General features: G+C 56.0%; 1 protein-coding gene across 9 annotated transcripts in view; it reads right to left on the minus strand.

Annotated features, from left to right (window-relative positions):
• PHLDB1 (pleckstrin homology like domain family B member 1) overlaps positions 1-27,857 on the minus strand; it is a 46,213-nt gene that overhangs the window by 1,569 nt on the left and 16,787 nt on the right. For 5 of the 9 annotated variants that reach the window (XM_064268982.1, XM_064268983.1, XM_023558195.2 and 2 more), the window contains 17 exons: positions 26,362-27,710; positions 23,737-24,018; positions 23,164-23,304; positions 22,935-23,072; positions 20,002-20,130; positions 19,494-19,649; positions 16,221-16,331; positions 15,968-16,057; positions 12,262-12,357; positions 11,617-11,757; positions 11,360-11,462; positions 9,717-10,011; positions 9,509-9,599; positions 6,988-7,134; positions 5,122-5,238; positions 4,783-4,885; positions 681-766 (listed from right to left, as the gene is read on the minus strand). In XM_064268982.1, coding sequence (XP_064125052.1) covers positions 681-766; positions 4,783-4,885; positions 5,122-5,238; positions 6,988-7,134; positions 9,509-9,599; positions 9,717-10,011; positions 11,360-11,462; positions 11,617-11,757; positions 12,262-12,357; positions 15,968-16,057; positions 16,221-16,331; positions 19,494-19,649; positions 20,002-20,130; positions 22,935-23,072; positions 23,164-23,304; positions 23,737-24,018; positions 26,362-27,710 — 3,575 coding nt within the window. Of the gene's footprint in view, positions 1-680; positions 767-4,782; positions 4,886-5,121; positions 5,239-6,987; positions 7,135-9,508; positions 9,600-9,716; positions 10,012-11,359; positions 11,463-11,616; positions 11,758-12,261; positions 12,358-14,158; positions 15,425-15,967; positions 16,058-16,220; positions 16,332-19,493; positions 19,650-20,001; positions 20,131-22,934; positions 23,073-23,163; positions 23,305-23,736; positions 24,019-26,361; positions 27,711-27,857 lie in introns of those variants that run through there. The other 4 variants (XM_023558197.2, XM_023558196.2, XM_003418175.4 and 1 more) reach the window with 4 other exon arrangements.

Consider the following 27,857-nt stretch of genomic DNA (forward strand, 5'->3'; position numbering starts at 1 on the left):
GCTCCTCAGCACCCATAGGCTAAAAGTGAATACTGAGAGAGCCAGACCCAAAGAGCTGTGCCAGTGAGGGCCAGTGTCTCCTCGCGGCAAAAAAAAGGGGAGGGGGGCACAGACGAGAAAAGCCACAAGAGGGTGGCTGCACCCCAGGTCCCCAGAGAAGCAGAGATCAGGGCTGGGGCTGCATCAGGGGGTGGGCTGGATGGAGGCTGGCTTCTCAGTCTCCTATTTCTCTCTACCACCCCATCAAATCTAGTCTCTGAGGACCCCTCCACACCCAAATTCACCTGCCGTCATCTCCCAAGAGGGTGGGAGGGAGTGAGCCGTGCTTAGGCCCGGGGGCTTCCTGCTCTCCCCAGCCTACCTCCCACCTCCTTCAGGCCTGGGTGGGTGGGAGGGGTGTTGAGGGGAAAGTCAAGGGTCAGGGGCAAAGGGGGCAAAAGGGGTGTTAATGTGCGGTAGTCCTGGTTACAGGTACAGGGGGAGTACCTCGGTCACCATAGTGAAGCTGAAAAACCTCTTCTGGGGAGGGGAGAGGGAGAAAGGAAGACAGTGTAAAGAGGACAAACAATGGGTCAGAGCTTCTGGAGAGGAAAGGCTGCAGGTCTTTGCTCCCAGAGCTAGCTGGGCCCACCCTTTCTCCGGACGGTCCCTCGGCCCCTCAAGTGCCCTCCACCACTGACCTTGGCTGCACTTCGAAGGTGGTCATAGTACACCTCCTCAATGGCCTGGAAGTAAATGACCCCCTTCAGTTTCGTCTCGTGCTTGTCTGTAAAGGAAAGGAGGGCTGGGCTGAGGAGGCCTGCTGAGCCTCAGGCCAAGCTCACCACTGACAGTTCCCACTGGCCTCAGTTTCCCTGTCTGGGAAATGGAGTGATGGTCCCGGCCTCCCAGGACTCCCAAACACCACCCATCACACAGCCCTGAAAATACAGATAATGCCCAATCTCACGCATAATCCCAGGAAATGTGGATTAGAACCACACTGTCAGAATGGACAAACGCAACAGCCTGACGGCACGGGCTGGCAACTCTGTGGAGACACAGGCAGTCCTATGAGTGGGGAATGTAAGGGCAAAGCTCTGTGGACAACTTGGCCATGTCAATCAAAATTAGAGAGACATTTTTCAATGATTACACTTCCAAGAATTTATCTTAACGTACGAATTTACAAGATTATGCATTGCAGTACTGTTCGAAGCCACAAAAGTTTGGACACAAGCCGCGAATCCATCACCAGGAGCCTGGTTAATAAATTACAGGGCACCATATGACGGATGCATAGAATGATGAGGAAATAAGTGACACAGACGGCACGTAGAAATAAACCTGTAAAGTACGTTCCAACAAAACTATCTGGATGTAGATATATCTGATGTAGAAAAATCTCTAAGACACAGAAGGAGGAGAAAGCACGGAACATTGTCCATGCCACCTTTCACGTAAGACAAAGGGGAATGTTGGAACAGGTGTTTGTATTTGATAAGATTCCCCTGAAGAAACTCCAAAAGGATACACACGAGATTAATGCAAGTGGTTATATGACGGGGTAGGGGCACAGTTCTCTTTCACTATGCTGTCATTTCTGAACCGTATGAATGCATTGACCTAATACTCTAATACTTAAAAAGGAAATGCAGCATGTGGTGTCCGGAGGGCAGGAATGGAGGGAGGAGGTGAGCAAACCAGCAGAACTGGAGGCGACAGGTCAGAGGGGACAGGCAGTGGCACCATGGAAGGAGGGCAGAGCCTAGGCCTTCTCGTCCACGGAAACACTGCTCAGTGCACTGCATTGACTAATGGGCTGGTGCGTTCAAGAAAAGGTCTCAGGGATCCCTGCTCAGGTCTGAAGGCTGGACGCATGCTCCTCCCCATGTTATCTCAGCCTGTGTCATCACTCCCCTGGATTGCTGGAGCCGCCAAACGTGCCCCCGCCCCACTCTCTGCCCTTCAGCCCATCCTCCCTAACGCTGAGGGGTGAACCTCCTAAAGCAAGTCTGATGCTGCAATTTCCCAGCTACGAACTGCTCTGCCGGTCCCTCACTGGGGAACCAGCTGCACCTTCAGTTTGGCAAAGGCTACTTACAGACTGGTGCCAACACTGCCCTCCCACTGGTCTCACTCCCCTCCGCCCTCCCCAGCATCAACCCTATGTTCTATCTTGCCAGGCTGAGCTTCTCTTAACAATATGCTTGGTATCCATTATATGGTCTCCTCCAGCCCATTTCCTTGGCAAACTCCTAGGTGATCTTCAAGACCCATTGCAAATGTTACCACTGCGGTGACCAGTTGTGCTCTCTGGTGCTCCCACAGCACGAGGCTCCTCTGCATAGAACTCCTTTACCCACTTGTTGGTCCACCTCCCCCACACCGACACCCATGTGCCTGGCACACAGTGGGTGCTCAATGTTGAACAAATGAGTCCTAGGTACTCGGATTTGGAGATAAGCCCGAGACCCTTCTCCTAGGAACCTACAATCTAGCGGGGAAGAAAGCACAGACAGGCAGCCCAAGGTTCAAATCTGCCATCACTAGTGGTGTGGCCTGGGGTGATCGTGGCTAGGAAGCTCCATTAGCACCTACGAGCCATAGGTCGTCATGACGATTAGATGACAGAACACCTTCAAAGCATTCAGCACAGTGTCTGGCACACAGCTTGGGGCATGGTTCATTACATCACTCTGCTCTGGGCTGACGTCACGTGGTGGAATGGACCCCATGTAAGGCAAGAGTGCAGGGAGTGTGGGAACCCCTCCTGGTAAGGCAGGGTCAGGACAGGCTTCACAGAGGTAGTATCTGACCTGGACCCTGTGGCGAAAGGAGGGTCCAGGAGGTGGTAGGTTCAAGGCAGACAGGAGCAAGGCACAGCCAGGGCCCTGATCCAGCCACAGGCCCGTCCCCAACAGCGCCCCTACAGGACAGGGGCCAGTCCCACCCCACCCAACACAAGCTTTCCACATCCTGGGTCGTCCTTTGGGCCTGGCTACCCCTGCAGTGGTTCTCTCCCACTCCTTCCTTCACTGGAAATAGTAACACGCTCCCGCCCCCACTTCCTCACCACCCACCCATCCTCCGTCTTGAGCAATCTGGCGCCTGCCCCTGAGCACAGTGGAAACCCTTCTCTCGACAAGCTCATGTCTGAATCCAACTAATCGCCTTTTGGGTTCACAGCATTCTTGGCCTTTCTACAACATCCATCGTGGCTGTGACACCCCCTGCTTACAAACGTCTGCTGCCTTGGCTGGCTAACTTCCCTGTTTCTGCCCCACCTCAGAGCCTGGTCTCCTTTGTCCACCAAGCCAGGCCATGTATGCCCAGTGCCTGCTCTGGAGTCTGACTGCTCAGGCTCAGTCTGGGCTCTGCCTCTTCAGAGCTGTGAGACCTTGGGCACTTTCTCTGAGCCTCATTTTCCTCATCTGTAAAATGGGGGTTATTATGAAGGTTAAATGAGATGATACACGCAGAGTGCTCAGCACGGCATGTGGCTCACACAGGGCTCGATAAATATGACCTGCTATTATTATTGTTATCCTTCCAGCAGATTCGACTGTCACTCTACCGCAACCCTGACCAGAGTCACCTCAACCTCAACATGCCTAAAATGGAGCTCTTCTCCCCAGGCCTGCTTCTCTCTCCCCAATCAGAGTCCCTCTGCCTTCCCAGGCCCTGCTTATCCTGCCTCCCCCACCCAGGGTGGTCAGAGAAGGCTTTTTGGAGGAAGTGGAACTTAGCTAGGGACCAGGTTAGAGGTCAAAGCAGGGCATCCCAGGCCTGGGCATCTCTGGCACCAAACACTCCAGCTCTTTCCTCCCTTCCAGGCACCTAACAGGATTGCACTTCCTGGCTTTGGGTTGGGCAGGGCTGAACAGTCCCACCAGCGAGTTGTGGACAGACATGATATGTGTCACTTTCCAGCTAGGGCATTTAATGCTTATGCAAGACCCACCAGGGCTCTCTTCTCCCTCTGCCGCTGCCACCGGCAATGTTCCAAAAAGGCATGCAATGAAGCAAAGACAATGCTGATGTGGTGTGAGTTCTCGCAGGCCCACAATGGACACGTATCAAGGGTAAGAAAGAAAACTTTGTGGTTTTAAGCCACTGGGGCTTTAGGACGGGGTGTTACTACAGCACACCTAGGCTTTCCTGGCTAGAGGATGAGAGGATATCCCACCCTTCAAGTGGAAAGTCCACAGGAAGCTCTGGGATGGGCAACTAAGCTGAAGGCTGGAGTCGAGAGAGCTGAGGGAGAGGCTGGACCCGTCTGCACATCCCCATCACTGTCCTGATCACTGCCTGATGCTGCTCAACCGCCTGTCTTGGTGTCCTTGAAGGAATTTCCCCAAGGGAGAAAGTCCCCTGCCCAACCTGGACCAGGAGGGCCCCACGCACCACAGTGCCCCGGTGTCCGCTCCCAGCACATTCATCGTGCTTTGTTTTGACTCTTTGTCTAGTGTCTGCCTCCCTGGCAATAAGCTCCAAAGGACAGAGCTGTGGCCCTCTTGCTTATCACCAGAGCCTAGAACAATGCCTGGCACTTACCTGATGCTCAAGGTTACTGCTGAATGAACGAATGAATGAGAGAAGAAATAAACGGAGGTGAACCAGGTACACTCTGCACATTTTACAGGGAGAGGAGGGCAAGGCCCAGCCTGAGCCCCCAGCCCCCAACCTGGAGGCCTGGCCTCCTTCCAGAGTCATAGGAGACTGCTACCAGATGTCCTAGGTAACAGAGCCCAGGAGTCCCAGCTCTGCCTGGCCCCCCAGGACGGTCTCATGGAAACTCACCCACATAATAGGAAAGCGTGCGCTTGATCCGGTCGAAGACAAACCAGCGTTTCTTCCATGACTTAATCTTGCCGCCCATCTTGACCAAGTAGCCACGGCAGACCTGGTGGGAAGCAGGAGGAAGGAAGAACCCAGATACACAGCCTTAAAGCCTTTCTTCCCCAAGCTGTACCCTGCATCCAGGGGGATGTCCCCAATACCTCCTTAGGCCAGCACCCCAGGTCCTGCAGCAGACCTCTGGTGTTGGGGCAGGTACTGGGGCCACGATTCTGAGGGCCCAGGAGGTGCCTCTGAGCGTGGGGCCATCTCCCCCAACCCCAGGGCTAGCACACCGTGTACCTTGCTGCTGAGCACCACGTGCAGGCAGGTATCGACACCATGGCCTGATGACTCAATGTGTGTCTTCAGGTCAAAGTCTTCCTTCCGAATCGGCAGGTAGCGGGTGAGGGGCCGTGCCTGGGAGCCACAGAGCGGGATCAGAAGGGTCTCTTTTCTTCCCCCCTTGTTTCTCAGTCCAGGCCCCTTGGTTTCAGTCCTGAACCCCTAACAGCCGGAACATCACCCCTCCCTAACTTCATGGCTTCACCAGGCTTGTGGCAAAGACAAACCTACAGTGCCTGTGGGACTGCCTATTCCTAGGCAAACTGCTTAATCTGAGATGGAGAGTCAAGAATCAGGGTGGCTCCCCTTGGCCTCAATAAACAGCCATAGAGTTTCCTCATCTCTGCTTTGTGAATCTGTGCCTCGGTTTCCCCACCTATGACCAAGACACAGCCATCCTTGTCTTATCCCTTCCTCTTCCTCTTGGGCTGAAGAGAATAAAACAAGAGGCCAGAATGTTCTGGAAAGAGCCCAATAAGAAATCTGATCTCTGATTTCCTGTGTAATTTTGGGTCATATCCCCTGTTTGGACCTCAGTTTCCTTACATGTAAAATGAGGGATTTAAACTAGATAATCACGAAGGCCTATTCCATCTAGAAAATTCTGACACTAAAATTCTCAGTCAACCTGGAATTTTTTTCTATCCTTCCTTCCTAGAAACGAAAAGCAAACCCAATGCCACTGAGTCGATTCCGACTCACAACATTAAAATGGCAAGAAAAGGAAACATTACAAGTTGTTTTAAGAAAAAACAAAATGTATACCTTCCAGAAGGTGCCCTGAAAATGGGTGGACTCTCCCCGCCTCCCACACCAGGTTCCGGTGGCTTTTCCAGCAATGCTTGAGCCTCAGGACAGGGGGCTAGAGGAGAGAGTCCCAAAGCGGCCAGTGGCTGAGGCAGGAAAGGAAACCTGGCATCTGACAAGGATTCCACCCACAGAAGTCAAACTCACAGAGTTTCCATTTATTCCTTGATTCCCAAAGTCAAACCAGGCAGCCTGCCCCTTAAAATGTGTGTTGCTGCATTGTAGGGAATTGGGACCTGCTGTGGTTAACAGGGTGGGCAGATCCCACAGGACCCTCACCCTGGGGAACCTACAAAGGGAGAGCTTGTCTGAGTCCTACAGGCTCTCACAGGGGCCAGGATCTGGGATCAGATACGGGCAGATTTCCCTGCTCAGCCCAAGTTCTCCTTCTAGCTTCCTCTGTTCTGCTCAGGCAGGACTCCTGGGTAAGGAAAAACCCAGTGCTGTGTTTTGTGTAAGGATGGATTTCTGTCCCAAAGAGAAACTAATTCAACACTCTCTTGGAGATGTAAACCAACAGTTAACGTGAGACCATCAGCTGATGGTGGTCCTGTGGGCTGAGTGCCAGGACAGCACCAAGGACAGCAGGAGGAGCCCAGGGGAAGGGCTGCGAGGGTACTGAGCAAATTTGCGAAGCAGAGATGAGGGGACTTGAGGCCCTTGAGAGAGGCCAAGAGGAGCCACCCTGATTTCTTGACCCTCCACCTCCTGTCTCTGGGAGGCCTGGCCATACCTTCTTCTCTGACCCCTGATGTCTACAAGGAGGCCTGCCACATCCTCACAACACCACCACCCCCACGCCCCCACATACACACTAGCTTGAACAAGCTCAAGTGAGTCTCTGTTCCTTGGGGTCAAAGGAGTCCCAGGCATAAATCTGCTTATGCTAAGCCAAGAGCAATCCTTTCTGGAATAGAACAAGTTTTCTAGCCCAGCAGAAGTACCCTGGGATATCCCTAGCCCTCCACAGCCTCATTCTCAAGGCAGCCATGTACTGTACCCCTCCCATCCACTCACCTGGGAGAACTGTTTCTCCCGCATCTTGACCTCTTTCTCCACCAGCTGCTGCCTCCGGGCACTCTCGCTCTGCAGCCTCCGCTCCACCTGCTCACGCCTGTGCCGCTCCTCCTCCAGGGCCTGCCTCCGCAGCTCCATCTCCCGCTCCTGCCGCCCACACAGGGGGTCAGTGCCCATAGCCGCCCTCTTCTCCCCCACTGACCTTCCTTAGGACCAGGACAGAGTCACAGCAGACATCCACCTGGGAGGGTCACTCGGCATGAGGAGCCATCATCCCCCAAGCCCACCTTCCCAAGGGCCCTGCTGGTTAAGGGTAAATGCTTTAAAGTGTGACTGTCCTGGCTTCAGACCTTGGCTCTGCCACCTTGACAAGCTCTGTGACCTTGACAAAATCATTTAAATGCCATAAGTCTTGGTTTCCTCACCTGTAAAATGGGGCTAAGACTGTAGTGAAAATTAAAGGAGATCATGTCTGTGCATATCCACCACCAACTCCGGCAGGAAGGAAGAGTTCAATCAATAAATGGCACTTCTATCATTTTTATCGGAATTCTTACAATATGGGGTATCGAAACAACTTTTTCTAATGGCTAACATATTCAGTAGCCCTTCCTCAGTGCAGTAACTCATGGTGTCACCCCCCCATGCTAATTACCACAATATTGTAGCTAAAACACCGGAAATTTTGACAAAATCAGCAACCATAAAAACAGCAGCAGCAACGAAAACAACAGCGCGTGCTTGTAGCGCGTGCAGACGAAAGCACACGATTGGCAGCATCCTTGTAATTGGGTACTAATGACAGCTCTGGCCGGGGTGCGTTGAAGGGTTCAAAGAGTAAATTAGCATAGAGCTTTAGCCTTGTAGGTATATTGATATGTGTAAGCTGGGCTTGTGAAAAAAACTTTGTTGTTATAACTAACTACAGGGATATCTTTATAAATAATAAATTTCTTCTGAAATACTGCACAAAAACTTTATAGACAGTCATTTTGGTGTCACGTCCTCTGACAGGGTCACCCAGTGCAGGCTGTATCTCCTGCACCCCCTAGTGATGCTACTGCCCTTCCCCAATTACTAATTTGAGATCCTTTGAAACCCCAAATTAGAAACATTTGTAGTTGAACTTCAAACTTTATGGGAAAAAAATATGGATGGAGACTAAGATCACAATTGAAATTATGAAAGCCATTATAAAAGGGTGCTGTTGTTAGGTGCCATCCAGTCAATTTTGATTCACAGCGACCCCATGCGACAGAGTAGACCTGCCCAGAGGGTTTTCTAGGTGGTAATCTTTAAGGGAGCAGATCACCAGGTCTTTCCTCAGAGATGCTGTTGGGTGAGTTCGAGTCAGCAACCTTCAGGTTAGCAGCTGGGCCCCTAACCATTGCACCACCAGGGCTCTTTATAAAAAGGTTTTAAAAGTCATCAAAGCAAACCATGAACTACAGACCATGTCAATGACGCTTTACACATCTTAACCAGTGATAACTCCCGCCATTTCATTAACTTCTGTTTGCCTTCTTCTCCAGCTCAAAACTTAGCAGAATCTACTTTCCCTCTATTTGCCAAGAAATGCCTGTAAACATGCCCTACTCTGATGTAAAGAAAATTAAGAGGCATTTTTTTCTGCCTGGACCTCCACCCAAACAGTCAGCATCTTTTATTTTTTAATCCCTCTGGCTGCCAACTCCTACTCCCTGGGTCTCACTCTAGTCTCAAGGGGTACAGAGGGCCTTGGAGGGTGGAATAGAACAGCTTCTGAACATCCTTTATTTCACCTCCTTCCCAGGCACTGGCCCCTCTTTCTAGTGTCCCAGCTCCACGCCCACATGAAGGAGATGTGACTTCCTCAGGCCCTTCCGCTCCTCAAGGCTTCCCAGCCGACACCTCTGCTGCTCTCGCTTGGATATCTGCTTTCTCTTCCTTTCCTACACTCCAACCCCCCAGTTCCCACTTTGCGTAACTATCCACGCAGGTAAAACCAAAAACCTGCTGCCGTCAAGTGGATTCTGACTCACGGCGACCCCATGTGTTAACAGAGTAAAACCGTGCTCCATAGAGTTTTCTCAGCTGTGACCTTTCGGAAGTAGATCACCAGGCCTTTCTCCAGTAGCGCTGCCGGATAGATTCAAACTGCCAACCTTTAGGTCAGTAGTTAGCACAAACCGTGTGCACCACACAGGGACCTTGCCACGCAGGTAATAGGGAATCAAAATTCCCATGGGCAACAGCAAGTCCACAGAGGAAACATATAAAGAGGTTCTCATAAAGGAAATCATGGTGGGCAATGGTTATATGCTGCAGCCTCTCTTCCTAAGAGCTATGACACCTGCCAATCTTACCACTTTGCCGTATCCCCATTTGAAGACTATGAACTAAAGAATGTTTCTGCCTCAAGGGAGTGTTGCCAGGATAACGTGTGTGAAAGGGCCTGGGAGGGTGCCCAGGCCCCAGGCAGGCCAAGGGCGACTCCGGGGCTCCCACCGCCTCCTGCCTCCCTGGCCCCAGTCTGCCTCACCCTTGACTCCATGAGCCGGCTCTTCTCTGCCTGAGCCTCCTTCAGCATCTTCTCCATCTCCTCAATCTTCCCCACATCCAGGCCACTCGCGCTGGGGGACAGACAGGGAGTTGAGGAGGCACTTGGCAGGGGTGGTGGGCCCACACGGACTCCAGGGGTGTGAGGAAGGGCAGAGCTGGACCCCTGGGCAAGGAGGGAGCTTAGGTACCTGGACATGTTGTCAGGGGAGCAGGCCGAGTTGGCCCCGGTGGAGATGCTGGTCTCCATGCTGTCTGAGCTCTCCAGGCTCAGCGTATCGTAGGCATGCTCCCCGTCGTCTCCACGCTCCCGTCCAGCTGGCAGGTGGTGCAGGATGGAGTGGTGCATGAGTGGGGGGAAGCCTGAGGGGCCCGGTGGGAAGGGGCCTGCCCCATGCAGGGCATCCCACTGGCACTGCGCCTCAGCCGCCGCCTTCTGCTTCAGCTCAGCCAGTCGGCGCCGCTGCTCCTCAATCACCTGCTGCCCTGAAGGAGGGTCGCGGAGTTAGGGTGGGCATGCCACCCACCTGGGAGGACACTGGCAGCACCACAGACACAGGTAGGAGGCGAGCAGGAGAGGTTACACAGGGCCACCCCATGCCCGCCAGCTTCCCTGAAGCCCCCACAGCTCCAGGTCCGGCTGCCTGCCAATGCTTCAGTCACCTGGACAACTGGCCACAGCCCCAGAGTCTGGCTTCAGTGCTCCTTCTGCACCCTGAGCCCACACAAGGCACAGAGCCTGCTCTGGTCGTGGCCTGGCAGCATGATGGCCAGACAGCTCCAGCTCACAACCGAGGACTGAATAGGTGGGCAGGTTACATGCGCCCACCCTGCCTGCTGGGGAAGCGAGAAGGAAGAGATGGCAGAAGCCCCATGAGCACCCAGAGATGTCAAATGCAGACCCCAGCTGCAATGCAGAAGTAAGAGCAACGACAGCAGGAAAGAAGGAAGGGGAGACGAGGTGGAGCGGAGCGGAGGACAGAAGTAAGCTCAGCTCAAGGCGGTGAGGCAAGCCAACACCCCAACCTGGCTCAGCCCAGCCCACCTACAAGCAGTAGGGCCTGGACAGGTGACACCATGCTGAAGTCTGGGCTGGGCTGCTTGGCTAATGCCAACATTCTACCTGCTGGGTCATCAGTTGCAAGGGGCTCGGCAGGAAGCAACTCAACTGGCGTAGGGGGCCCCGGGCAGGGTAGAGAGACACAGAGCGGATGAGAGGAGAGGCACAGACATGGACTTTCAAAACCACCAAAACATCCACCTGGGAGGTGTGTATGTGGGCGGCAGATTCACAAGTAACAAAAACTACTGGGCCCCCAGAGCCAATATCTTTAGGGAACCATTTCTGGAGGTCAAGTCCATCCCCCTACCTCTAGACAGGGCAATATCTAACCCTACTCAGGTCAACAAGCATTGCCCTTATTTGCTGGGCTTTCTAGAAAACAAGATGCCACAGCCCTGATCCCCTTAGTCCCCTGCCCTGGAGTCTTTTGAAAAATTTCCAGGAAATTTAGGTGAGGGGAGCCCTGGTGGCACAGTGGTTAAGAGCTCGGCTGCTAACCAAAAGGTGGGCAGTTCGAATCCATCAGCCGCTCTTGGAAACCCTATGGGGCAGTTCTACTCTGATCTACAAGGTTGCTATGAGTCAGAATTGACTTGACAGCAATGCGTTTTTTTTTTTTTTTTAATCTAAATCTTCTCTGCTCTTGCCTGGATCCCAATTCAGGAAAGAACATCCTGTGGAGAGCGTGGGCATGGATGAGGCATGGGGGCATCTGTGGAAACGTCCAGGGCCCCCCAGGAGAGCAGGTGGACTGGCTTTGCAGTCACTCACCCTTCTGCTGCAGAACTAGCTGGCGCTTGGTCTCGATGTCCTGCAGTGTGGCTGCCAGGTTGCGAGGAAGGCTGCCGGTGCCATTCTGGGTGAGTAGCGAACTCTGCAGAGGGAGGTGGTGAGTTGGCACCTGAAGCTCGAAGGGCGCCCTCCCCCAAAGCTTCCGGGGGTGGCCTTGGCCTCTCCCCAGGTAGCAGTGCGCCAAGCACTCTCCATCCCCCACCACCACTCACACAGCCCACCTACTGTCCTCAGACCTTTGGGGATGGGCTACGGCCCAGGGTAGCCACACTGAGTTGGGAGGAGGAAGAGGAGGAGCCAGAAGAGGAGGGGAGGGGCCCGCTTCGGGTCCGGGGCAGGGGGCTGGTGGCCTCACCATCCATCTTGGAGCGGTAAACCTGGAGGGAAGAGATACTGCCTGGTGAACCCTGGCACCCTCACTGGCCACCACCCCCATGTCACCTAGTCTGGCTGTGGTTCGAGGTGCCACTCTGGCACCAGGCCTCTACAGCTGTCTGTCTCTAGCTGACAACCGTGTTGAGTCTCCTGTGCCAACCCAATGGGCAGCTGCTGCCGGCAGCTGCCAGCCCTCTTTCCCATGCTTTTCCTCTCTGGGCCAATCCCTGGCCCAACTCTGGATCTTAGAAAGGGCTTTGTAAAACGACCTATGCCAAGGAGTTACTGTCGGTCAGGAAAAGTGGTGCAAGGGACCAACTGGAGGCCTGCTTCCTTCTGGCCCCAGCTCTGCCACCAAGAGCTACGTGACCTGGGACCACGCACCTCCCACTCTGGGCCTCAGCTTCCTTGTCTGCAAAAGGAGGGGGCTGCACTAGACTGAATAACTGCCTGGCTCCCTTGCAGCACTAACGTTCTGTGAATAAGGTCTTTAGGGTCAGAAACACCTGGCTTTCAGCAGAGGCTCTGCTACTTCCCAGCCATGTGGCCTTGAGGAGATCTCCTGTCCTCTCTGAGCCCCAGCGTTTGGTCTGTGGTAATGACTAGATGAATCAGAACAAATGGAAGTCTCTAACTAGTCAGGTACAAAGCAGAGGTACCACACACATTACGAACCAAACTCCTCCCAAGGGGAATGTGGGATCTCAGCTGAGGTCAGTCTTAGAGATGAAATGTCTTCACTCGCAGGAATGAATCTTGAGTGGAGGGACCTTAGGCATTACAGCAGGTCAGGGGAGTGAAATTTGGGGCGGGGGAAGACAGTCTGAGTACACATAGCGCCCCCATTGTCAGGCAGGCCCATGTCCTCTGTGGCAGCTCCTGGGCATGTCCCTAGGGCTCTCACTTCAGGGTCTTTGTCCCCCTCTATCCTGCCTTCAAGTGTCATCCCTGAGAAGATCAGGAGAGCAAAAGACTGGTAGTCCTCCCAGGACATACTAGCCCAGTTGTATCAGAGCCAAGAGTGCATTAGGTCCTCAGGTAGGGTGAGAAGTTCCAGGGTTGGGGGCGCTAAGGACAGAGCAGGTCCACAGTCAGGGAGCCCCACATGGCCTGGCCCAGCGCAGGGCACCAAACAGATCCCAACCTGACCACTGCTCCAGAATCCCTTTCCCTGGACTCAGGAGGGTGGTTTCAGCTGCCACAAGTGCCAGATGACTGCCTATGGGGAGACCCTCACTGCCCTCCTCAGAGTCCAGGGGCCCCCTGGCCACCTTGGTGGGGCTAACCCCCAGCCTAAGGCATGTAGCTGGTGGAGCGGCAGGGGGTGTTCAGAGCAAAGAGGAGCAAGGCCAGAGAGGGTGGGCAGTGCCGGAGGGGGTTACCTGCAGCTGACGGGAGGCTTTGGCAGGCAGAGGTGGAGGGGAAGAGTGAGGGGAGGCGGCAGCAGGGCGGGTCCCCAGCCCAGCCATCAGATCCTGATACCACTGCTCTAAATCTACAGCAGGGAGCAGCAGCTTCTCCATCTGGAGAGGGGTGGAAGGCAGGATAGGAAGGAGGAGAGGAAAGGCAAGGAAGTGAGGGGAAAGGAAAAAGGAGGAAGAAGGAAGGGGAAATAGACAGGAAAGTGAGGGAAGGAAGGGAGGGAGGAGAGCATAAAGAGAAGGAAGAAAACACTGGTGAGAAAACAGTTGCCAGGAGTCTGCTCTGAGGGCAAAGAGACAGAGTCAGCACACAGCTCAGACCATACCATGTGCTATGCCAGCAACGCGGCAGCCAGCCAGCCAGCCAGCCCCACAGGCACTGGGCACCCCCCGGGCTGGCCTCGAGCTAGAAGCCGACGAGCAGGGCAGACACACACAGACAGAGCAACGTGACTAGTGGGCCAGGGGTAGCAGGAACACGCGGACCACCAACCTTGGGGAAGGATGTGATGGAAGCAGAAGAGGAAGAGGGCAGCCCGGGAGGAAGGCAGGTGGTGGGACCCAGGTCCCGGGAGGCAGAGGCCCAGAGAGGCAGGCCTGACGCAGGGGAGGGGGCTGTGGGCAAGGAGCCCCACATGGCCTTTAGCTGCTCAAGCGTCACGTACTTGGGGGAAGGCCGGGCACAGGAGGGAATACAAAAGGTTAATGGACTGGTACCCAAGAGACGGCCCTGCCCACAGGTGAGAGGGAATGGGTGTGGAGCACAGGGCAGAGGCAGCTTGCAGAGCCAGGAGTGCCAGAGACCTCTGGGCATGCTGCCCTCGCCCTAGGGCAGAGGATCTGCCCCTCCCTGAGCCATCAGGGGCTGACGAGAGCCCTGGGAAGAGCTGAGGGAACCACCCCCAATGCTCTACGCCCCTTCTCCCTCACTGCTGAAGGCAAGCCTGCTGCTCCCCCAACCCCAACCTGAGGGGCATCCACAGGAGGCCCTTGGGCATAGGTGGGCACAGGCTGGTACCTCGCTGTCAGGCAGGGGAGAAGTGGCAGAAGCAGAGGGGTCCAAGCAGGCACACAGCTGGAGAACCTCTGCCAGGCTCACATACTCCTAGGGTTCCCGGGAAGTGGGCAGAGAAGAGGTTAACAGGGCTCAACCAGGTGCCTGACACCCCACACTTCATGCCAGGGCAGGCTACAGGACTGTCACTCTACATCAGTACAAACCCAGAGCAGGGTGGGGAGCTCAGGAGAAAGGGAAGTATAGGACTGAACGTCAGAAGGTTCCTCCTGACCTTCACTTCTGGGGGAGCCTTGGTACCAGTCCCTGCCCAGCACTCCTGACCAGCCCATCAGTGGGTTTGCCCAGGCTGAGGACAAGAAAAGAAGCCTAGGGAAGGCTTCTCAAGAACCCACTGAGGGTCAGGACCCAGCTTCTGGGAACCCCGTCTCCAACATCAGGTGCACACAGGCATCCACCACTGGTCACGCCATTCCTGAGGGTCCCCTTGTACCTCACTCATAGGGCCAAGGGCCTAGGCAAGAGGCCTTAGCAGGAAGCAGCTAAAAGGCCTGGCAGAAAAATAGGCCCAGTGCCCAGGCTAGGACTTGGAAAGATGCCAACACACACCCCCATTAGAATGTGGGTTGGAAGGACAGGGACTGTCATACTCATCACACATCCTTAGAACCCCAAGCTCATCTAGGTGTTGGGGGCATGGGAGGCACCCCAAACGCATGCTGAATCCCAGTACAGTATCTTGTCTGCCCTATGCAGGGGGAGCCCCTCCGGGCCCAACTCCAGAGGCTGACTGTACTCTAGGGGCCACCATAAAGGAAAATGAGCCAGGAGGGTCCAGTGTGTTGCAAGAACCAAGGAATGCCATGCAGAACACATGCAAATTAATACGCAAATCAGCACGCTGATTTTGCATGGGCTTGCCCAGGCACTCTGTAATGGCAGATCAGCGCAGGAATTCTCCCAAGCCCTGGCCAGCCCAAGGATTATTGCCCCGTTGCAGCTGGGCCCTGGGTGGAGCTGTAGGCGGGAGCTGAGCAGGCAGGCAGGCAGGGAGCAGGCCCAGCAGAACACACAGTTAGCTGTGATTACCTCTTGCGCTTTGGGGCAGAGCTGAGTGGAAGTAGGTGGGGTTAAGGGGACGGAGGAGGCCCCAGCCTGAGAGGACCCTGAGAACAGGCCCAGAGCCTCAGTCCCCAGCCCCACCTCTGAGGACTCGGAGATGAGCAGTTCAGCCTACAGAGAGGGTATGTGATGAGGGGCTGGAGCCCCACACTCAGTGCAGCCACCCCGCCCCAGGCCCAAATGGTTTGTGCACTGAGGCAGAGAGGAAGGAGACAGGTCCTCAGACACCAAGCATGCAAGGACTGGGAAAGAACGGCCGAAGGGATCTCAGTGCTCATTTCTGAGCTCCAAGACTGGCTCTAGACTGGAGCCCACGGCACTTCAGGGTCAGCACCCCTAGATCATTATGCTCCCCTCAAGGTCAGTCTGCCCAGCCCGGTCTGTAACAAACCTCTGAGCTGTACACCACACACCCATCCCCAGAGCTCTCCAAATATATTCGACCACCCAAAACAGCAAGATCAGTGGGCCCCTGGGAGCCAGAAAGGCAAGGGAAAAGCAGCAGCTGGGAACCAGAGAGGGTCAAATCCCAGACCTCGGACCACTCCTGCTCAAGTCTCTCCAGCTCAGGAAGTTGCCCCCATCCTTCCGCACAGGCGGAGCCACCCAGGACTCCCCTCAGGCCTGGAGCTGGGGCTGACCCAAGCAGGTTACCTCTTTGAGGGTAGAGGTGGTCTTCGGGAAAGGCCTTCCCCCTGTGAGGGAGTGGTATCGTCTTTCCACCGTAGCCAGTTTCTCCTTCTCCTGCAAGCCCAGAGCAGCAGGAGTCACAGAGGAGGGGGAGGAAGGAGACCAGGTGAAGAGGGGCCCTCTGTGGCTGCCCAATCCCCCCAGCCCTTCTGCATCTACTTCCCACTCAGCCACCCCTTCCCCCACCCTGAGCCCCCAGCCCAGCCTGACGGGCTACCTTCTGTAGCAGCTGCAGGGCAGCGTTCTTGTCCCGGGCCAGGCGCTCTGAGTCTTGCACAGCCTGGGCTCGGATCTGCCCAGCCTGACTGTCCAGGACTGCCAGGCGCTCCTGGAGGAGACAGGGGGTCGGTCAGGCCTAGGGAGACAGGGCTGTGCCCAAGGGGAGGCCGCGGCCGCACTGGCTACTATCCTGCACAGGGATACCCTGGGCTTGGGTGAAGGGAGTCCACTGGCCCTTCCGCTTGGCCTCAACTCACCCCAGGGAAACTCAAGCTCAGGTCCCATTCACTTCTCCCTCCCTCCACCAGTGACTCCTGCACTACCAGCCAGACCCCAATCGCCACTGGTGTCTCCCTTCCCTAGGCCCACAGCCTATGGGCCCCAAAGCCTGGAGACACTCAACCTGCCCCCTTCCTTCCCCTTCTACCCTCTGCTTTCCTGGCCTGGACTTGTCCCCAGCCTCCAGCCTCCAGCCTCCTGTCTCTGAACTTTCTGATCCGCTGTTCATACTGCCACAACCTCTCTTCCTAAAACAGCAGTCAGATTTTTTGTTTGTTGGTTGGTTTGCTTATTGGAATTCTCTAATCTTTCTAAAAAGAATACATATTCCTTGAATTATTTTTTTTTTAATCCACAAGTCAAGTCACATCAGTCCTCTCCTCAAAAATAGTCACTGGCTCCTCATTACTCATAGAAAAAAAGCACAAATTCTTACCCAACACAAGGGCTCCCATAACCAGCCCAGCCCTTCTCACCCTCAGCCTTGCAAGCTTTCAGGCCTTTCTTACGCTGCTCCCTTAGGTCAGAAGAGCTGCCCCTGTCTTCTCCACCCACCAGGAGCTTATCTCAAAAGACCAGACCTACTGCTACCTCCTTTCCAAAGTGTTCCCTGGTTCCCCATTCAATTTCTTTGCTCCTTCCTCTGTACTCAGTTTATGTCATGTCACAATCTCCCCTGAATTATTGTGACTTATGAACACGTCTGTCTCTACTCCACTCTCCACTACCCCTGCCCATAAGATCCAAGGGCAGGGCCAGTGTCTTTTCTGTCTCTGTAACCCCAGGAAGGCTCAGCACAGTGCCTGGCACAGGGATGATAACAACCATGTGCTAAAAGAAAATGAAAAGAATAAGTGAGGGGGAAGAACGTGGACTGGGAAGAATCAGCTGGGTTAATCCCAAGAGGGATTCCTAAAAGAGGCTACCTTAAACCACCACCCTTAGGAGCAAAACGTGAGAGAGGGAGGATGAAGAAGGGGTGTGTCCTAAATCTGGAGTCAGTCCAAGCAGAGCCCAAAGCAGGCCAGATGGTAATCCTCACTGCCAGGGCTCCCATCTACTAAGAACCTGTTAAGAGCCAGGAACTCTGCTTAAGGCTTTGCATTCGTTACCTTACTTAATCCCCACCACAGCCTTATGAAGCAGGTATCTTTATGCCCATTTGACAGATGAGGACACTGACACATTTAGGAACTAAGGTCTCATAGCTAGTAAGTGGTGGAGCTAGGATTAGAACTAGATATGCTAGACTCCAAGGCCAGTACAATCTGTACACTCTGAACCAGAGAGGAGAGGACAGGAAGCCTGGGGGACCAAGGCAGAGAAAGCCTGGGTGGGACACAGGGCGCTGGGGGATGGAGGCTGGACAAAGTTTGGGAGGAAATGCATGGGGGAGAATGTGACCCCTGGGTCCCATTGGCTGAGCTCCAGTTACCAGGTGGGCATGGGGAGGAGGGAACAGGAGTCCACTACTGCTGACCCCTCTCAAACTCCCTGTAGCTAAGACCCACCAGCACCTTGAAGGGTTGGGATTGGCTGATCTAAGGCTCCCTGCTGCATTCCCTCCAGAAGGAAAGAGGAAGAGGCTGAGAAGTGCCAGCCCCCAGCCCCAGTGCAGTATAGTGGAAGGGCCAGCAGGGCTGAATTCCAGTTCTGTTTCTGAAGCTTATAAGCTGGGAGGCTTTAGGCAAATATGTAGCTTCTCTGAGCCCTAGCTTCCTTGCCTGTAAAATGGGAATAAGACTGCCTGACTTGTGAACCATCCTAAGGACAACATGAGACAACCCCAGGAAGCCTCCTCCCTGGGTGGATGCCTGGTATGTGCCCATGTGCTTGCGAAGTGTCCTTTTCTTCCCTCCTTCATCAACCTTACAAGTGGATACACCTGTACAGCAGAGCAGCTCAGAGAGAGAAGCAAGAGATATAGACTCAGGGAAGACCCAGGGGCTCCCCATTCATTAACAAACTCAGGCTAGACATCAATCCCCCAACTCACCACTTTCTGACTCCTCTCTCCCATTTCAATCCATGACCTCCCACACTCCCTCCACCCAGCATGCTGCACGTGTGTACATGGGTGTACACAGACACACAGGCCCCAGCCCTAGGGAAGCTAGGAGGGCCGTCTCCCCATCCTCCTTCCCCACAGTTCCTAACCCTTGTTCAACACAGCCTCCTCCAGGGAGCCTTCGCAACTTTACTCTGCCCTCACACACACATCTTCCCCACCACCTGTCACCTTCTGTGCCTACTATGGCTGAGATAAGGAGCAGACATCACAGCATCCAGAGCTTCAGAGACAGCCAGGACACCCAAAACCCAAACCCATTGCCGTTGAGTCGATTCCAACTCATAGCGACCCTATAGGACAGAGTAGAACGGTCCCATAGAGTTTTCAAGGAGCACCTTGTGGATTTGAACTGCTGACCTTTTGGTTAGCAGCCATAGCACTTAACCACTACGCCACCAGGGTTTCCCCAGGACACCCATTCCTTTATTTTATAGTCTGACAGGTGAGCTGCCTTAGCCAAGCACAAGCTGAGTCAAGTCTGAAACCCAGGGGGATCCCTTCCTAGGGCCCTGCTAACTCTCCTATCCAGATCGCAGGCCCTTCCGTGCATCCCAGCATTTCCACCAGATAGAACTCGGTGAGGGCAAGGGCAGGCCTCCTTTCCAGCCTCCTCTTCCTCCTCCGTCTTTGCCCTCCCTGCCCAGCCACTGCCCAGCTCCGAATGAGAGCTGAGTGCACTTTCCACGGGAAGGCTGAGGGGAGTCAGGGCTTACTAGTAACAGCTCTTGCTCACTGAGCGTCTACATCTAGCATACCCTGTGCTGTCCTCTCTCTTCATTTTCACACAAGCCTGTTATCATTTTCATTTTTCAGATGAGGAAACTTAGGCTCAGAAAGCTGAAGTCAACTTGCGTGAGGTCCACACCCGGGTCACTGACTCCAGCCCCCGCCGCCGCGCACTGCGGCCACCATGGGGCACACCTTCCGCTTGGCGATGCTGCGGTGCAGCTCGGCCCTGCTCCGGAGCAGCCCCTGGCCGGCCAGCTCCCGCTCCTCCTCCACGCGGCTCTCCCGCTCCAGCTGCTGGAACTCCAAGTCCTCGAAGAGCTTTGTCTCGGTCTCCAGCGCCTCTGCCTCCTTGAACGATAGTGACAAACGGGATTGGGAGAGCTCACGAGGCCACTCCGGCCCGGAAGGCCAGACCAGAGAAGTGACTTCTCGGGGCTGGGCCTGGGAGCACTACAGACGGACCGGCTCCCACTCCACCCAGCCCCTCTCCTCTGCTTGGCTGCGCCCCTGATGCGGGAGCGGCCGGAAGGAGAGGGCTGACCCCGCCCCCAACCCGACCCGGTCCCCCCCCAAGCCACAGCACCGACCCTGGTGTCCGGCAGGTACTGCGGGGCCAGGTGGTCCCGTCCCACCGCTCTCCTCTTCTTTCTGGACGGGTGGCCCGGGGGGGGGCCGGGGGAGGGGGGCTGGTGACACTGACCCTTCTCAGCTGCTCCTGTAACTGTTCCCGCACTGACTCGGGGCAGTTATCGAGCTGCGTCTGGAGCTCGGCGTAGAGCGCCTGGCGGGCCTCCAGGTGCCTCCGTCCCGCGGCCAGCTCCGCCCTCTCCTGGTCGGCGGGAGGCGGGAGGGCGGCACAGGGGAGAAACAGAACACACACTCCTCAACTCCGGCCCGGCCCGGGCGCGACGGAAGGGGACCGGGGGAGGGAGAAGGCGGGGGACAGGAAGGATGAAAGAGGAGAAGGACCAGGAAAGGAGAAAGCCAAGGAAAGAACAGAAAGGGGAAAGGGGGAAGGAGAGAGGGGAAGAATAAGGAGGGAGGGGAAACGAGAGGCAAGAAACTGCGGTGTAGGGACGGGACTCAGGTGCAGGGGAGGCTGTCAAAGGCAGAAAGTAGGCGCAGGGCCGAAACTGTGGTCTCTTGCAGTCCCTTCAACTACAAGTGTTTGGGTAGGTTCTAAAAAAGACCTTCCATTTTTCTCTCCAAACCAGTCAAAGTCAAGGCTGGTTCCGCATCACAAACATGGGGCCTCTAGCTCCTCATTCCGCTCCCCCCGCCCGCCCCTTCTGCTGCCCAGAGACCAAAATCTAACCCTGGGGAAAGGGCAGGGACGGTAAGGGTTAAATGCACGGGTGGGGTGCGAATTAGGAGTTGAGAATGTTAAAGCGACAGCAGTGCAGTGGAGGGGACCCCAGCCCAGCCTGCCCTTGACCTCCCTCCCCCCTGCCCGGGTGAGGGTGGGGGTGGCAGTGGATGCTGGCACTGCAAGCTGAACCTCAGCAGGGATGAGGGTTACAATTAGTTTGGCCGTTGCCATGGTAACAGGAGCCCCAGGAGTGGGTACTGAGAGGAGGTGGATGGCTCTGTCTGGGGCGAGATGACACCTCTGAGGGTGGGAAGGGGGATGAGGGGAGGAGTTGGTGAGTCACCCCTCTGAAGGACAGGCAGAGGAGAAACTGTGATCACTGACTCCAAAGCCACAGTGGGGATGGGACTGGGGATGGGGCTGGGGACTGGGGCTGGGGCTGGGGCTGGGGAGGGAAGCTAAGTGAACCACCCCCACCGCCACCAACCCATCCCCACTGCCCTCACCAGCATCACCACCACAACCTCCAGTAACCTGGCCCAGAGAGATGGCAAAATCCAGGCCTCCAGATAATCCCAGGTCAAGCAGAAATGAGGCTAAACAGGTTCCTTGTGAAATGCTGAGCTTCACCCCTGGGAGTAAGCACCTATACTGAACCCTGTCTCCCCACCCACACACCCACCCTTCTGTTACACCCCCTCCCTCCCTGGAGCAGAAGACCCAATTCAGGACCCAATCCATAAACTTCCCCATCCTTGGGCTTGGCCTTTAAAATAGCCTACGTTCCAGGTGGCTTGAGGTGGAGGAGGACTACCCAGTCCCAGTCTCTGGTTAAACCAAAAAAAAAAAAAAAAAAAACCAAATCTGTTGCCGTTGAGTCAATTCCGACTCATAGCGACCTTATAGGACAGAGTAGAACTGCCCCACAGAGTTCCAAGGAGCACCTGATGGATTCAAACTACCGACCTTTAGAGTTAGTAGACGTGGCTTTTAACCACTGTGCCACCTGGGTTTCCACTCTCTGGTTAGGGTAACTGAATTTAGGAAGTCCCAAGAGAAAGCTAGGAAGAGTAGCCCTGTGTTGGCAGAGAGCCCCCGTCCAGGCCCTCCACAAAATATGCCACAATGGGAGCTCCTTACCCCTCCGGCTCCAGAGGGAAGGTAGGGGTACTTGGAGGACAACCTGCCTCTCTCTGCTGTGCAGAAAACTGCCAACGTTCTGTAGAGAGGGCAACCCAGGCCTTTCCAAATGGGGGGAGCTCCTCAGCCAGGGAATTCCCCCAGCCTTGTATCCCTCTTGCCAATGCCCCATTAGGTAGGGTTGAGCTGTGCCCCCCTACCCATCCCTTTCTGATCAAATCCCTGGGGTGTCACACCAAGAAGAGGAGGCAGCATTAGGGGGAGAGTCGAGAGGCCCAGGGGTGCCCCTGGAGTTAGTGCAAAGGCAGGGGTTTGACACTGCCTGGATGGCACTGGCAGTTAGGGCATGCAGAGAGCCCAGAACAGTGATTAGAGGGGGCGTTAGTGCAGGCCTGCTTGGCAAGCATGGAGTTAATTTGGCACAGAATTTGGGAGTGTGGTTTTGGGGGCCAAAGCTCCAAAAAATGGGTCAAAGAATTTTTAAGAGCCTCAATATTAAAGGCAGGAGGAAAATACTCTGAAAAAATCCTGAAGGAAAATTACATTCTTGGAAAAATACTGTCAAATCCAGAAATAGATGGCCCCTCTCCACTTCAGAACTTTTGGCACGTTGTTGGGCATCTTGAGTGTGGCTGGCATGGCCCCTGTGGGACGAAGTGGCCCCTGTAGGCTGGCACGAAATCTGAAAGGGGCAGGGCAGAGCTGGGACCATCTGGAAGGCTGCAGGTCTGGAAGGCTCAGGGGAAGCAGAGGCCTGAGGGCCATCTCCCAAAGACCACGTCCTGAGCACTGGAGTCATGCTTGGAGGGAGACGTGCTCCAGCTGGTCAGACCCAAACCTGAACCACTCCCCAGCACCAGTGCTCTTGGACTGTGCTCAATGCCCAAGACGGGGCTTTGGCACTTCCTAGAAGGGCCATGAAGGGCCCAGAATGGCAGGTACCCAGGCACCCAGAGGTAGCAAAAAGGCCCAGAGGACGCCCCAGACACCAGCCCAGCCCCTGGCAGTGCCCTCGAAGCTGGTACCTTTCACACAGAGGTCAAGGCCTCCGGGCCCTGGACGGGCACAGAGACCTCCTGGTCTGCAGGGTGGATGAGGTGAGGGGTGTGGGGCCCCAGAAAAGGCATTTTCTCCTCTCCCAGGCCACTGGTACCCAGCACGGCACCAGGCCAGGTGTGAGTTACCTTGTCCCTCTCCTTTTGGATGCCTGTCTCCAGGGCTGCCAGCTTCTCCTGCAGCTGGTCCACTGTCTTCTGCTCCTTCTGCAGTAGCGCCCGCTCAGCCTCCCTCTCCCCCTGAAGCAGTGCCCGCTCCATTTCGGCCTGTGAGCAGATGCCAGGGTCTGTGTCAAGGCTGCTGAACTCAGGCCCCTCTTTGGGGCTCTCCACTCTGCCTGGGGCCCTTGGGGCTCACCTCCCGGGCAGACTCCTGCAGCTGCTGCTCCAGCTCCTTCACACGGACCTTGAGCTGCTCCACTCGCCCCAATACCCGAGCCCGCTCCTCTTCCAGGGCCAGCACCTCTCCCTGGAGCTTGGTGCTGGGTGCATCTTCATGCTGGAAGGCAGGGAAGTCATCAGCTGGAGAAGCCTGGAGCCTTCCAGGGTCACACTAAGAGAACAGAGCCTCATTTCCAAGGCCATTTGGAGGGGTAGCTGGACTGAGATAGGAGGCAAATTCTCCTGCATAGGGAGCAATAGGGCTCAGCTTGAGGGCACAAAGATTTACTGTTGAGTGCCAGGCCTGGGTGGGGCCACAAGGAAGGGCAGGTCATAAATCATGTTTACAGCTTGGGAACCTCAACAACACCTCTCCTCTCTTCCTTGCTTCCTCATTTCTACACCTCTGGACCTCGGTCTCTTCCCAAACTTGATTTTTCCATTACTTCCCCTTCCCTGGTCCTCAGCAACTACCAGACCAGCCTCCTCCACCTCCTAGTAGGCTGGCCCTAGCCCAGCTGGCCCCCTCACCCTGCCCACCCCATCCCACCTCCTGCTGGGTGCTCTCGGTGCTGCTGCACTCCTCCTTGAGATTTTCCTCATCGGAGCGTTCCACGCTCTCCCACAGACGTTGGGTGGCACCTCCAGGCTCCTCGCTGCTCCGTGGAGGAGCCCCCATGGCCCCTGCAAGGCCCCTTGAGGGCCTCCGGCCAGCCAGTGCCAGTGCTGCGGTGGCCTCCCCAATGCTGGGCAGCTCCCCAGCCTCAGGGCCCCCGTCGGCCCGACTGTACTCAGCACACAGGTTCAGGATGGTCTCCAAACGCTGGCGTTCCTGGGCAGGGTGGACAGAGCAGGGCATGAGGGGGAGGAGGCTAGGTCGTGGTGGGGCTAAAGCCAGGCATGGTATCCTGGCCGGAGGGAGAACTGGGACCCTAGGGGCTTGGCATCAAGTCAGAGGAGCCCCAACCCCAAGGTCTTAGAGGCAGAGGGAAGGAGGGCACCCTAACAATGGGCAGGACGAGCCAGGCTGCTGGGTCACCTGCCCACGTGGCCAGCTCCTCCCATCTTCCTGTTTCCTTTCCCTTCTCATTCTGTCCCAGGAGAGGCTCCCTCGTGGACGCATGGGCACACTCAACACATACTGGTACACAGACATAGGACCACCCTCAGACACAAACACTCAGGCGCTCGTGCACACAGATGCACAAAGACCTACAGATAAGCCATACAGAGACACCCTCACTGACTACCCGACACACCTCCACGCTGGCCCTGCACTACCAGGCACACACACGCAAACACCAGCCCTGACATGCACAAATGCACACTGACGTTCAGGCATGGATAAACACAGTCTAGCACACAGACAGGTGGACACCCACACAGACAGACAGCGGAGAGCTGACCACAGGCCCATGGGGACCTGACACATAGGTTCACACAAAGGTATGCTCAGAGGCATGGACACACCCAGCCAGACACACATGGGGGCAAATGAGGCAGACCCCAGACGCAGTCCTCCTTGTCCCCTTCTGGGCTCCACGTCACTCTTCAGGCAGCCCTCAGCTCCTTATTAGTAGGATGGGCAGCTGCCTTGAACGCACAGACCTAGGTGTGAGTACTTCATGGTCCTGCCACTTAATTTCTCCCCACAAACACACACACCCCTCCCACCCAGATACAGCTCCCCCGCAATGGCCAAGGAGGTGAAGGTGGGATGGTGCAATCATGTACCTGGCCTGCATTCCCCCACCCCATTCATAACACCCCGGCCCTGAAGAAACCCCTCAGCCCCCGTAAGCACCCACGGCTCTTCAGGGCCTCTTGACCTCCTCAGGTGTCTGTCACCATCTACAATTTGGTCATGACCCTGAGACACTTTCGGAGCTTCCCTCCTGCTACTGGCCCAGCTGTATGGCAAAAAGACCAGGAACCGAGCCTCAGTAGCCAGGAGGTTGGGTTAGTGTCCCCACCCCACCTCAGGACCCAGATAAGCAGCCTGGGTGAGGAGGGAGAGGCAGGGCGGCACCGTCCAAGACTTAAAGTGGCAGGTGGGGCAGGTCAGGGCTGGTGGTGAGGTGTGTGCTTGTGAGTAGGGATGGGGGATGGGGAGGCTGGATGGAGGAGGTGAGGTCTGAGCCACCACAGGGCCTGTGCCAGGCTCATTGCCCTTCTCTAGGATGTGACCCCAGGGTGGGCCAACAATTCTCTTCTAGGCCAAGGTAAAAAGAATAAGAAGATTCTGCCTCGTCCCTCCCTTACCCAACACAAACACACTGCCCAACACCCTCACCGAAAGCTGTCCCTTGTCCCCAGACAAACCTTCTCAGCTCTGGTTCTCCTCCTCAATCCAATCCCAGGGTTCCTAACCCCCCAGGAGCTCCATTCTTCTGCTCTCAAGAGAAAGAGCTGAATCCATTCTCCTCCTGTACGTGGGCTCCATGTGTACGCACTACCCAGAGCCCCTTGAGCTCCCTGTGCTATCTGGGGAATCCCGGCCCCCACCCAGCTCAGATGCCGTCTCCAGACAGCTGCCCAGAGCCACACCCGGCCCCCGCATGCACTCCCACACATGCACGTGGACACACACAATCACACAGACCAGCCTGGGGTCAGGCCAGGGCTGCCCACTCATTTTTGCCCTCTTTCTGTCATCCCCACTCCCAAATGGTTCTCCTGGGCCAAGGTGAGCCAAGACCGCCCATTTGTAGAGGCCAAAGAGAAGCAATAAAGAAGGATCAGGAGCTTTTCTAAAGAACAAGCCCCAGACAAGGTCACAAAGACAGCAGACTCTCGGGACAAACCCATTCCCCTCTCTGGGCCTTAGCCTTCTCGTCAGGAGAAATTGCCTCACCATAAATGTGGAGCGTTTTCCTACAGCTTCACTGTGCTAAGGTAAATAACGTAAAACTTAATTTATACATTACGACAAATGCTGTGTTGTAAAATAAATGCAAAATAAGCATGCATTTAAAAAAAAGCTTTAGCGATTTTCAAGAAAGTTCTTCAGGGCACTAGAACCTGGCAGCACCGTCATTAAGGTGAACCGGGAGGTGGCGAAGCCTGAGAAGGCCAGGCCCTTTCTTAGGCCCCCTCCCACTCTGCCAGCTGGCCTACCCAGGCCCTGGCAGAGACCTTGCCCTGGACAGCAGGCAGCCTCCTGGCATCCACTCACCAGCCTCTCCATCTCCTGCTCCCTGAGCCGCTCCTGGCGCTGCCGCCGGTGGTACTCCAGGAGGTCATCCTCGTTGTCGCTGATCTCCGTGATGCTGTTTTTCCGCTCCCGGGTCACAGGCACCCGTAAGTCCCCACTGGAGAGCTTCCTCTGGGCACGGGGGCTCTGGCGAGGCGAAGCCCCAGTCAGTGAGCCCAGACTATAGGCTGGGCTCAGCCTGCCACTGAAGCTGCCCTTGCGGGGTGCCAGGGACTCCCCCAGTGTGGGCGAGGGGCTCCGTGTCCTACGGCCCCGCGCACCCAGCGTCAGGGAAAAGTCCTCTGGTGACGTCCCGTGGGCTGCCCAGCGCCGGGGCCGGGGACTCTCTGCCACTTCCCTGGTTAGCTTGAGATCCGGGGTGGTCCGGGCAGGCATGGGGGAGAGAGCCCGTCGGGACAGAGACGGGCTCAGCGGGGGCAGTTCCCGCATACTGTCCAGGCCTCGTCGACCTAAATGGGGACTCTCAGGAGGCTGCAGGGTGCGGGTGGCTGACCCATCTGAAAGTGTTCGGCCCACCAGTTGGCGCGAGGGGCTGGTCGTCAACACCCGCTCGATGACGGGTGGCTCGCGGAAAGGGCTGGGCGGGCGGTCCTGGAGTGTGCCAATCTTATTGCGGGGTGCAGGGACCGGAGGCTGGAACTTGGGGCTGCCCGGAATGCTGGTGGATTGGTTGCGGGCACCGGAAGTGGGGTATTCACTCAGGCTGATAGCCACCATGGGCAGCTGCCCACCCAGCCGGGGACTCTCAGTGGCTCTGCGGGCCTCTGCCAAGACGGTAGCTGCGGGGCTGTCTGTCAGTAGACCCCGGAGGCCAGGGCTGGGAGGCCGCTCGTGCCCTCCTTTCCTGCTCAGCAGGGGGCTCTCAGAGGAGCAGGCACCGCTTGGGCGGGGCTGTGGTGGCTGTAGGGCCAGATGGTAGCTGGAGGAGCGGGCAGGAACCAGCGGAGGCATAGAAGGTCCTGGCTCCTGCCCGCTGGGCGAGTGGCTGGCACAGCTTCCACTGCTGGCTGGTGAAGAGAGTGGAGAGAAAGCTGGCGAGGTGTTCTCATAGCTGGAGCCCACAGACATGGCGCCAGGGCTGGTTGGAGGGGACAGCAGGTAGCGCCCACCGTTAGCCATCGGCGACAGTGGAGAGGTTGCAGCAGGCTTCTTGCCAGCAGCTCCAGGCTCCTCTAGCACCAGTGAGTCCATGATTTCCTGCAGGTCCTTCTCAATAGAGCTTACCAGAGAACTGTGGCTGGTACAGGTGGAGGGTCCCCGGGTGGCAGGCTGTGGGGTGTGGTTTCCATTCACCAGGCTTTCAGATTCAGCTGAAGGGAAAGGCAAAGGGGCCTCAGGCCCTGGTCTCCACTTCGGGGAGCTGTATATGCACAACAGAGGATAGGCCCCTACCTCCTCCTAGCATGGTGAGGCTGCAGAGGCTGTGCCACTGACCAGCTGTGCAACCTCAGTCAAGC

Source organism: Loxodonta africana, chromosome 15, assembly GCF_030014295.1.
Source record: "Loxodonta africana isolate mLoxAfr1 chromosome 15, mLoxAfr1.hap2, whole genome shotgun sequence".
NCBI classification, from domain to species: domain Eukaryota; kingdom Metazoa; phylum Chordata; class Mammalia; order Proboscidea; family Elephantidae; genus Loxodonta; species Loxodonta africana.